This window comes from Marmota flaviventris, chromosome 6, assembly GCF_047511675.1.
Source record: "Marmota flaviventris isolate mMarFla1 chromosome 6, mMarFla1.hap1, whole genome shotgun sequence".
NCBI lineage: Eukaryota > Metazoa > Chordata > Mammalia > Rodentia > Sciuridae > Marmota > Marmota flaviventris.
Window position 1 is genome coordinate 115,509,191 of NC_092503.1, and position 12,142 is coordinate 115,521,332.

A 12,142-nucleotide genomic window follows, 5' to 3' on the forward strand; every position below is an offset into this window, starting at 1 on the left:
GATATATAATATCTCTATATAAACTATTCTGATGGTTTAGTTTTGAAGACACTGCCTAAAGGTGTGTTCACTTAAAGGCACAAGTGACAAACAGAACTACCAGAGCTCATAAACTCCTAGATTAAGTGGTAAGCCCTTCTAAAAAATACCTCTTTGTGCCTGTGCTACAGATTTTTCCTATCTCAGAAAGTCTAATCACTGTGATTTAGTGAAGCTGAGTGATTAAAGTTGAACACAGTTGTATCTTGATTTTAGCAAATATTAGATGCTTATGTGCTACTCAAAATAAGTCAAGTCATATTTGAAGTTTTCTATTCACTAGAAAACATAGACCTAGTGCTAACTAGACTTTCCCTTCACATTCCAATATCCCTTTATCATTTCAATGACTCTAAGGAACTAAGTTTTATGCATTTCTCTAGGAAGGTAATTCTTTAAAAGAAAAAAGATTACATTGGTATTATGTTTGCTCCTAATGACTGCCAGAATCCTCCCCATTGTCATTTTTTGAATAAATATGTTATGTCTGTTGCTTTCTAAAGGTGGAATTAGTTGTATTTATTTCTGTGCTTTTTAAAAATCTCTCTATGGTATAAGCTCCCAGGGGGAAGATGTACATTTATCACTTCTTTTGCTTATTGCACAGAATCAACTACAGGACTCTGTCTGTGGTCTTTAATAAAGTGCTAGCCTGGTTGACTAACCTGTTTCTCAGCTGGTCCTATATTCCACAGAAACAACCATTTCTGAAGATCTGATCTATAACCATGACAACAGGCGATACAGTAAGATTATGGCTTTAATCGGCCGTGATTATGAAGTATTTCTGAAGACCCTTCATGAAGGGGATGCCTTGGAAGCAGACACAGCTATGAGGGATAAGTGCCAGTCCACCTGCTGGCAGAAGAAGCAATGGGACTGTCTCTCTTCAGACAAATGAACAAGCAGGAAAACAGATAACACAACTTGTCTTGAAAGCAAGCTGCAAGATGAGGCAGTAAAAATCCATCAGCATACACCATGCTATCATGGCTTAGTGTCATTCTCAGCTTCTATTTGCCACCACTGCATCAGCGCAAGTCCCCGACACTTTATCCTGTTTATAATTGCTGATGAGCAGTAATAAGGCCTCCATGCCTCAGCTCCGTCCGTTCCACTTCGGCACCCACCTATTAGGTAATAACTTTTATTTACAGCCTTGCCTGATGTGCTGTTCTATTAGTACAGCCAGGAACCGAATAGGGTGCCAAAAAAAAAAAAAAAAGTCTCCTTAATGGCCAGTATCATTGCAAGGTTCTGATGATTTATAATGCAGCTTTGTGACTGTTCTATCATGCTCCTTCTGGTAAGATTGCTGTTTTGGTCGGGAAAGCTACATTTTTAACATGCTGCCCTCTAACAGGCACACACATGCCACTGAATAGTACCTGAAGAGCACTCCCCAGATTCATCTCCCCCACCAAAAGAAAAGTCAAAAGAGGAAAAAAGTATTAAAGCCCCTTGACAAGTCTTTTAAAATAGTGTTGGCTCACGCATTTAGTCCCAGAGGAGCAATAGAACAGTTAATTAATCTAAATGCAGGGCTCTTTCTCCTTGGTAAGAGTACAAGGTATGATTAAAAATAAATGACCACTAAAAACCAAACATTAACAAAACACCACCACCCAGTCCCAGCTGCACTCATGAATCCAAGCAAACAAGTCTGAACTAAGCATGTGGAGCATAAGAGGTTCAACACCAAAACTTAAGTTTTTCACATACGTGCCTCCAAAAAGTGACAAGCTATGAGGAATAAATGCCAGCCCACCTGCTGGAAGAAGACGCAATGGGGCTGCTGCCCTTTCCGTTTTATGCAGGAGTATGTTTTTATTTTTCAAGTGCAAAAATTCCTCTTGAAGAAACTGGCACCCTGGCTTGATATTCACTTCTATCACCGTCTTTGTTTTTGTTTTTTTTTTCCCAGAAGGGGAGCCTTCTCCTTAGTAGAACCCAAACAGGGCTTGTGACCCAGTTCCTGACCTCAAGTACAGCAAGCTTTAAATGCCGAACATACTAAACACAGGGGTTGGTGGCAAGGGCACCTAACTCTCATTTGAAGGTACTAAGTTTTCCCTTGCATTTTTAAAAAATCTATACATTTTTTGAGATGAACAGAATTACTCCTACTTTCTATTCTTCAACATAAATAAATGAGGTAGACTGGTTAAAATTATTATAGGAAAAGAGACAGAAAGATGGACAGACAAATCATTTAGATGATTTCCCTCTCCAGCCACTTCTCAATGATCAAAATCACTTTTTGTCTGTGAACAGTCAACTACGGCATACATGATAATCATTGGTGAGAACTGTTTAGAACATAGCAAAATAGGACCTTTTTGATTAGAGAAATTTTTTGCAATCTTGCCAAATATTTAGTATTCATTTTGTCCCTCTCTCCAGGAATCAAATGAACCCCTTTTTTCAAGACCCAAGATGATGAGTGCACAGGTAAAACATTTTTTTAAAATACTTTTTTCCTTGCCATGACAGATTTACTGTTTTGATCTTTCTTCAATAGTTACATTAAATGCTAATAAAAATGAAAGGTTTATATCTTTTCTAATATCCTCCTGATGGAAACTTGCATATTACCTAAGTAGGTCAAATTTCTAATTTTCTGCCTCAAGTGCTAGTACTGAAGACTTGAGGGAAGAGCTATATCTGAAGGATAAGAAAGAAAGAAAAAAACGAATTACCCAGATGAACTCACACCTTAAGCCACCTTCCTTTAAAACTCCACGAGTAGAGGGAGACATGAAGTCATCTTCAGAAGAGCCACCTACAGTGTGTAATACAGATTGTAGCTACTGATTCAACTCTTTAGGATTAAATATCCTAGCTGAAATGTTTCCATGAATTCTATTCAGGAAATTCCTATACAACTGCAGGTATTTCTAAGATTTACAGGGCCACCTCTGACTTAACACCACCACCCTTTGGCTTCTGAATCAATTTAAAAGACCTCATATAAACCTCTTGGTAACATAACAGCAATGGAACATTTTCCTTTAACTGGTTTCTGAACATTGATGTGGAAAGTGTTTAGCACATCAATCTTCTCTTAACTCCAGGCGAAAGTGGGTTTCTTCTCTTGTCTTTGTAAGAACAGACAATATCATAAGCCGGCTGCCTAAGATAAGTGAGTCAAGAAAAGATTTGGGGAGGGACAAAAAGGAAAGCAATAAACAATACAAGGCTATTGTAGTTCATGTCACTGTTCATCACATTAAAAGGAAAACAGGTGACCCAAAAGAATAAACATGTGCAGAAAGGAAGGAAGAAAACAGGGAGGGAGAAAATGTAACTGGAAAGGATATACATTAAACTGAACATGCTTCTTAAAGAATGGAAAGGTTCTTTTGGAAAAACTGCTTTGATGTTTAATGGGACAGTTTCTAGTCCCATTTGCTTTAATCTTGGGCAATACTACAGTTCCCTTATGGCTCTACAATCGGTTATTTTGCTTGATACTCTATCATCATCCTGTTTTTAACATATACACAGCATTTTTTAACCATTATTTTTCAAGTATATCATAGAGAATATTATCTATCCAACATATGTATAAAGAGTAAAAACGAATACAGATATAGTAGAGCAGAAGTTTGTTGACGGCCTGGTGTGGTAGCACACACCTTTAATCCCAGTGACACAAGAGGCTGAGGCAGACAGATCACAAGTTGGAAGCCAGTCTCAGTAACTTAAAATAAAATAAAAAATAAAAAGGGGCTTGGGGTATAGCTCAATAGTAGCATGCTACAGGTTCAATCCCCAGGACTGAAGAAAAAGAAAAAAGAAAGTCGGTTGACAGTATCAAATAGTCTTATCTATGAATTTTTAAAATTTAACTTCAGAAATAAAGGGACTATAATATGAAAAGATACGACAATGCCTTCTGAGTTATAGAGAGAGGAATACCCCCACTCCACCCCCTGGCATGTGCTAAATGTCTACCCTGGATATATTCAGCTTTGGGCTAAGAGGTAGTTAATGCCCCACCAGCATGGTGTTGACCTCACCCTGCACTGGAGGAGCCAGACCAGTAGTAGAATCCTTGGGCTACTTATTGTTCAAGGATCCTGCTAGACCGAAGCTACTTCTCCAAGTACATTTAAAACCAGACATGATTCTACCTGTCTGTCCTTTATAGCTTTAAGATTCATCAATAACAAACTCCACTAAAGAAAATACAAAATAACTTCTTTGGTTGTAGCTCTGCAAATAAGTCTTTAAATAAGAAAGCCTAATAAAAAAGATACAAACTTCTCTCTTTTTCCAAAGGTACTTTAACCACAAAAATATGAGCTCACTAATACATTCACATAAGTATCCAAATACCTTCCAATACAGTTGTTAAAGGAGATGATCACAGCTCAGATTACAATGTTTTCACTGATGGTAAAATTTGATGATTAGAAAAGATGAAGGACAAAAGGGAATCCTCTGGTGATCTGTTGCCAAGCTAGGCAAACTTTTTTCTTCACAATATACTTATCCTTGGCAAGAATGTTATGAGAATTAACAAGGGAACATGTGGAAAATATTCAGGGTTCTTTGAAGAGACAAACTCTCTCTAATAATCTGAAGGTGTGATAGGCTTTAACTCTCACTTTCTAACCAACAGTAGCCTGGGACCTGGCAGCATTTTTCAACTCTTTGCTGACTGTAGACATCTCAGGGCTCTACAAAGGGAACAGGGGTTGGGTGGAATGGAAACAACTCATATATCTTCACTTTATTTTTTTCTGCCTAAATATCAAGATGAAAATAATGATGCTTGTTTTCATCTAAAAATTATACTGAGGGGCTGGGGGATGTGGCTCAAGTGGTAGCACACTTGACTGGCATGTGCGAGGCACTGGGTTCGATTCTCAACACTACATAAAAATAAAATAAAGATATTGTGTCCACCTAAAACTAAAAAATAATTTTTTTTTTTTTAATTACACTGACTGTCTTTTCAAAACAAATACTATCTCTCAAAGTTAAGAAAGTGTTTAAGTGTTTAATAGTTCTGCGTGGCTAAAAGCCAGTGTCTAAAGTTTTTACCATCTTGCTCACAAATACAAACTGATCTTTCAATTGTTACTACAGCTACTTTTTGCAATCTGCTTCTTGAGAGTCACAGTTATTACAAAGCAGTATCTTAAAAAGAATTCTCTCTCTCACTTTGATGATTGAAGACCAAAACACTCTACAGTGTTTTCCTCCTCTAAATTACAAAATTCTACCAGATGAACACTTTGAGTTACTTAAAATATAAATGGAGATCAAATAACTATCCACTCAGGTCCCTATTTACTAAACCACATAATAATGGGTCTATTGCTAATCTTTAGATTTAATTCTCAACATACTTTAAAAAATGACTTTCTCACTAAAAAAGAGGTCAGTAACTGTTTTTTTGTTTTTAAGTTGTTGAAGGGTATTTATTTATTTATTGATTGATTGATTGTCCTGGGGATGAATTCTGTGCCTCATACATGCTAGGCAAGTGCTCTACCACTGACTTACAACCAGAGCCCTAAGGTCACTAACTTTTACTGCACACTCCTACTTAAAATATTGAGTCATGTGCATTTAATATGTATACATTTGTGTATACATAACTGTAAATTACACATATGGATATTTATTCATAAATGAATTTGAAAAATAGAAATTTTTAAAAGGCTGAGATACAGGCTCTCATTAATAAATCTTATCTCACAAAATACAGATTTTGTGCCCTTATTCAGAGGCTGCTGACTTAAAAAATCATTTTGTTCAAGCTTAAGTATCCTTTCTCTAACGTACATCATTACTAAGCTGAAGGCTGCTTTAGGTACAACCTTGAATGGATGGGTTGACTGAAAGGGGGTCAATAAAATTACACTTAGATCTCACAGTATGGCTCCTAAGAAATTAGACCACTATAAGGTAATTATTCACTGACCATGTATGCTTGAAGGCCCATGAAGGATCAATCTGGAAGATCCTTGGGAGAAGCATGGCAGAAGCACCACAGTGCACATGTTAGAGGCATGAATATTACTCTTGAAGAACCTATACATAAAGACTACAAGGAATATTTCAACAACGTAATAACAACAACTAGTGATTCAGAAGAAAACTCATCAAAACCCCCACTATGGACAACCTACTGATTGTAAGAAAGAAAGATGGGGCAAAGACACTCAACCTGGGCTTTTCAAAACAAATACTCTCTCAAAGTTAGGAAAGTGTTTAAGGCTAAGGTGGTCCGGCTAGCCTTAACAGCTTTCAGGGGCAAAAAACACGGTTCTTTAAAAAAGAAGTACAGTAGGCTTAACCTGATAATCTTTAATATCAATGCTTAGAAATCTCAACTTTCCTTCAGGCTTTTTACAAGATAACTTGGATACTGCATCCATTTCCTTCCACACCAGAAATTCTCAATGTTTCTAGTTAATCCACTATATTCACCTAAATGAAGGTTTTGAAATGTGTGACCGAGAGATCAATGCCTCTTTTATCATTTCATGTATGTACACTTAAAAATATTACCCTCAGTTCCTATTATAATACTAGCATGCAAGAGAAAATGAGGTCAACATAAATTCAGTCAATGAAATTGGATATGGCCATGAGTGTTAGTACTTCTAGTTTAGTCTTCTTTCCATCTACAATATCTACTGATATGTTTTACCAACACCATTTACATATACATGATCTTTATGATGAGATTATAATAGCAGCTACCAATTGATGAAAGTCTACTACGTGAACTTTGTATTTCTTTTCAAATTAATGAGACAGTTAGTTATAATCCCATTTTACAGATGAAGAACACATTTTTAAATGTGTCAATTTATTTACTTTAAAATCAGTTTGTAAGTGGTTAAAGCCATATGAAACCAGGCAGGTCTCATTTTAGAACTTGTATTTTTAACTTATTATTTTTTTGTAGTGCTGGGGGTTGAACTCAGGGCCTAGGCAAGTGCTCTACCGCTGAGCTACACCCTCAGACCCCTAGAATTCACATTTTACAACTACTTCACCAGATGCTGTTTCCACATCTGCTCCTACCCAATTTCTTTCAATGATATGGTTTTCCACTGTTTGTTAAATAAAAAATAATTACTATATAATAAAATGTGAAAAGAAGTAACATGATGTAGTGGAAACAACACAGTCTTTAGTATCTAAAAGATACTAAAGATCTATGTTCAAATCCTGGCTCCACTACTCATTAGTAATATTACCTCAGAAAATACACTTAACTTTCTGAGTGCCTGTTTTTACATGTATAGGAGGAATAATGATTAAGTATCCTGCAGGTGTTCTGAAGACTGAGCATGCATACTGAATGGTGCCTGGCAATGCAGTAAGCATGCAATAAATGCTATTATTATTTTTAGATACACAAAGTAGTGTGGGGAGTAGAGAGAAGGCAACAGATCTAGAAGACGTGAACATCAAGTACATGATATTCTGGGGAAGTTCCTGCTAGTTTCAGTATCTAAACTCTGTATACCAATCTTTCCCAAACCTCTGACGATGACCCAATGTGCTCATGGTTCACTCCTTGACACTACTTGAACATGCTGATAGTGCTAAAAGTAAACCCTGTCCTGAGGGCCAAGACTAGAAGGAAAGAAAAAAGACTAAATGTACACAGCACATGTGAAATGTTAGACCTAAATCAAAGGGCTCTGAATGTTTAAGCTTATGGCTAGAGTGGGTAGGCAGGTGGCTCTACAACTTCCCACTAGCTAATAAGGATGATCTGTCTTATGCCAGGGCACAATTCTTTTACATCAATCAGTAGAGAAATCCACTCTATTTATTGGAGCTTGCTGACTAGGCTCAAGAGAGCATACCAGGACTATCTCACTCAACCCTGCTTAAAAGCTTGTCACTTAGAGAAGTAAAATTAAGTTGTGTAGAGCTCAATGCCAGGATGCTACTCTAAAACTATGCAAAGACAGTTCTGTTTGAAGTTTAATATCAAAGCCTATAAAGGAGCTGAGCTTTCAGTATAAGTCATACATGGAAATAGTTTGCACTATTTCTATTGGAGAGTTACAAGGACTTTTTAAGTACGAAAACATTTTGACTGTGACCTTTAGAAAAACAATATAATAATTTTTTTTATAATTATTTTTTACTCTTCTAAATATAATCCTTGAGATATTTTAAATAGCAGGCAGTATTATTAGAAAAGGCAAATATTGTTTAAGATAAATTAAGCTATAGGCTAAGAGAGCAATGGGCATTATGACTGTTCTTTAGAGAGCTGTAAGATTCATGTCTTCACGTTTAATAAAAATGTCACAGATGCACAAAAGATGTTTTTGCGACTCCAAGCATCTGAAAAGAATGATCTCAGCACATTCCGTGGCTTTAAGATGAATAAGAGAGAGTAATTTTCCAAAACTAAGATACTATGATAGTCAAGTTAAAACACCAATTTTTTACATTAAAACTTCTGTTGCTCTCTGTTCTCTAGTATTTAAACAATGTATGTTTGTTTTTGATAGGTCCAAGACTTGGACAAATTAGCCACATGCTAAAAACTGGGAAATGATCTGCATTTTTATGTTATGTTTCATGTCCTAATAACAATCTTCAGATATTAGGAGATAAACTTTGATGTCCATCTTCTTGGATCTACCTGACAACATTACCCAGTCAATCTGACCCCCAAGAACACCACTCTGATTTCTGCTCACATGCCATACCCAATACAGAGCATAGAATATATCATTTCACAATTCATAAAAGAAATCAGAGACTACCCTGGTAAGCACACCAAGTTAGAACCAGTGGCTCATTTCTATTAGGAATTCAGGTAAGGATGAATTCACATAAGAATGATGTACATACCTGTACCACAGGATCTTTTGGTTGGTGTGATTAACGAGACATGAGCTGTGTCTGTGCATGGCCCACCTAGAAACAGAAAGGCAGGCACATCAGTCAGAACATATCCTCCACATGCCCATAGTTGCTACCTTGAAGAAAGAAACCTAAAGAGGAAAGGATCAACCTGCAAATATGTACGAGGAGGGTAGTAGGAAATAGTGGTGAGTTAATTCTAAAGACCTAATTTTAGTTCAGCAATTGTCTTCTCTAGAGATCCATAGCCTCTCACCTTAAAACATGCTTTTCACAAAATAGTCACATAATTTTAAGAAGTTAAAGATAAAAATTTAATTAGAATTCGGATCTAGGTGAGAAGAAATTACCAGTAAGTTTGGGGAGATGAGTTTTTCCATAAAGCAATAAGCAGGAATATTCCCTCTTTTGATCTCAGTGGTCACTCTATCTTTGAATTTACTGTAAAACTATCCATATTTAAAGGAAAGAACCCCCCAAGGAATAACAAATTGCTTGTCAGAAGAAGTAAGGATCATTCTAAAACATAAGGAAGGCCCTGCTGACCAAGAAAGAACATTTAGTTTTATTATAAGAACTCTGATTGATATGAAGCAGAAGCATTAGACACACCTGTAACCTCCCACAACTTGAGAGGCTGAAGCAGAAGAATGGCAAGTTCAAGATAAGCCTGAGCAACTTAGTGAGACCCTGTTTCAAAAATAAATAAACAAACAAAAAGGGCTGGGGATGTAGCTCAGTGGTACAGCCCCCCTAGGTTCAATATCCAGTATTCATAAACAAAGGAAAGGAAGAAGTATGATGAAGAGAACTGTCAAATAATCTTGGTGGGCTCAGAGAGCTGATTCATAGCCATAAACTGAGAGTGTGCAAAAGATATAGTCATTCAGAGGATGAAGGTTTGAAAAGCAGTAATTTCATTCTGTAAGATCAGGACCATCAAAACATTCTGAAGTTGACATTGATACACACCCCAGCATCCTCCCCCACTGACCATGCCCTACCTTCTGAACAGAAAGTTACTATATAAATATGAAGGCCAGTGGTTCTTGACTTATCCTTGGAAGGGCAGTGGTGATAATCAGAAAGGAACTGAACACAAAAGGTAAATGTTAAAAATCTATTTTGAAAAAGCTTCCCAAGTGACTATGACTAGCAAATGGGAAACACAGTTACTTGGCATAGTTGTATATCATCTAAGACAAGACTTAGTATCACTGAAGTTACTCAATGTAAAGGAAGGAACCTGATAGAACTCTGAGACCTGTTCTAGTTTATGATACCAAGATGCAAGGGTTTAAGAAGCTGGAGATTCCACTTATGGAACTTAAGCATTTCTGTACCAAGATCAACTCTTTCCTATACTTAGGTCATATAATAACAGTAACCCTTCATAGACATAAGAAGGCACAGAGGGGAAATTCTTAAAGGTAGCAAAACAGAATAAGTTCACTGTTAACTTCAAAGAGCTTATCATGTTATTAGGAAGGTAAAAATATATGTACCAGAGTAAAGAACAAGAAATGAACAACAATAACAATAAAATGGCTGGACAAAAAATGACCAAGTACCATAGTACAGAACAGGTAATAAATGTTATATGTAATGAGGAAGAAGAATGTTCATCAGTGGCCAAAAAAAAAAAAATGTGGAAATGCAACAATTTGAAAATGAGGCAAGAATAAGTTAAAAAATTTAGGAAGACCAGAGAGCAGGGTACTTCAACTGAATGTTTTTCTATAAATGTTACACTCGCCAGAGAAAGCTTAATATACTAAAATTCCATAGGTTCAAATGGGGCAACTGTGGCTTGAAAACATGCAATATGAAGAGTTAATGAGCCACATATAAACCTAACACCAAACCCACCTCCTTAAGAATCCTCTAGGCACTGGCTTTTTATGACTCTGCAAAATGCTGTAGTTTCTATTTCCATGTTTTGTTGGCATTCTTACTTCTGGGACACTACAGGCTTTTATGGAAGACACAGTTTAGGTCCATGATGTAACTATTCCTAACTTGCTGAATAATCCTGGGTAAGTGGTCCTTAGGTTCTTTAACCAAACAAAAAAAAAAGGAGGGGGGATAATAGAATTGCCAGTAAGTCAGAGAGTTAATGGATTATCTACTACATTTATAAACTCTAAAACTTTATATTACATATCATCACTTTCTTTTCCATCACATTTTATGTTCCCAAGAATTAAGACTTATTGTTATCTGGTCATGGATCATGACTATGTAGACAGTAGGTGCTTAACAATGTTCATTAAGTGACAACCACCAGCTGTTTGACTTAATCAGGAAAGTAAAGCACATTTTTAAAGAACTTTTTAATGGGGGTATAACACGAGAAGAATAAAATATAGGTATCCTATATTTCCTATATATCCAAAAAACTTAGGACCAGTACACTGTATACCCTTTATATATAAGTTTGAAAGTAATTTTACACAATATTTTTGTTGGGCCTTTCTTTTGACTGTGATCCATGACGTGTGTGCAGGCATGGAATTTTCTATTTGTGGTATCATGTTGGGGCTCAAAACCTTTTTGATTTTGAAACATTTTGGATTAGGAATACTCAACCTAAATTAGAATAAATTACCCAAATCCTAAATGTATGTCCTGAGGGATTTTAACATAAACATGCACAGGTTAAGACCGATATAAAAATATTAGAACATTTTCTACATCTACAAAAATATAGATTCCCAGGTCTTGGGTCTGGAAATTTTGATGCAATAGGGAAGAATGAGCATAGGAGGCCATTAGTGCATATTTCTAAACCAGCTGAACACTAAAATATTAACAGCCCAGTTAGTTCTAGCATCTGATAACAATTTCTTCACACATAAGCTCAATATCTGGCCATGATCACTGGGTTACCACAACATAAAGCTGCACAAAGCACAAAAGCCAATGACAGCATAACTATCAGAGTACTTTATTTTAAAAGGTATAAGATAATTCATCCGGTAAAATTACAAAAGAAGGGAAGTCATCAAAACACCTAAAGAAATTTAGCTGTGTAACATTTCATATTTACAAATGTCTTAGATAATTATCAAATAAGAGAATCTTCACCTCATTTGTAGACTGAGAGTTTATCCTTTAAAAAAAAGACTCTAGTGAATGACTTTCTGTAGGTTTTGGCAAATATGCAAATAACTTTATGGCTACCAAGCATATCTCAACATGAATCATCATGAGAGTGTTCTCTAGAGAGCTTGTTAAACTA

At 36.1% G+C, this 12,142-nt stretch overlaps 1 protein-coding gene across 1 annotated transcript in view; it reads right to left on the bottom strand.

Annotated features, from left to right (window-relative positions):
- Nucleotides 1-12,142, bottom strand: part of Zfand3 (zinc finger AN1-type containing 3) — a 313,535-nt gene that overhangs the window by 56,320 nt on the left and 245,073 nt on the right. Inside the window, exon 4 of the mRNA XM_027943576.2 lies at nt 8,890-8,955. Coding sequence (XP_027799377.1) covers nt 8,890-8,955 — 66 coding nt within the window. The remainder of the gene's footprint in view (nt 1-8,889; nt 8,956-12,142) is intronic.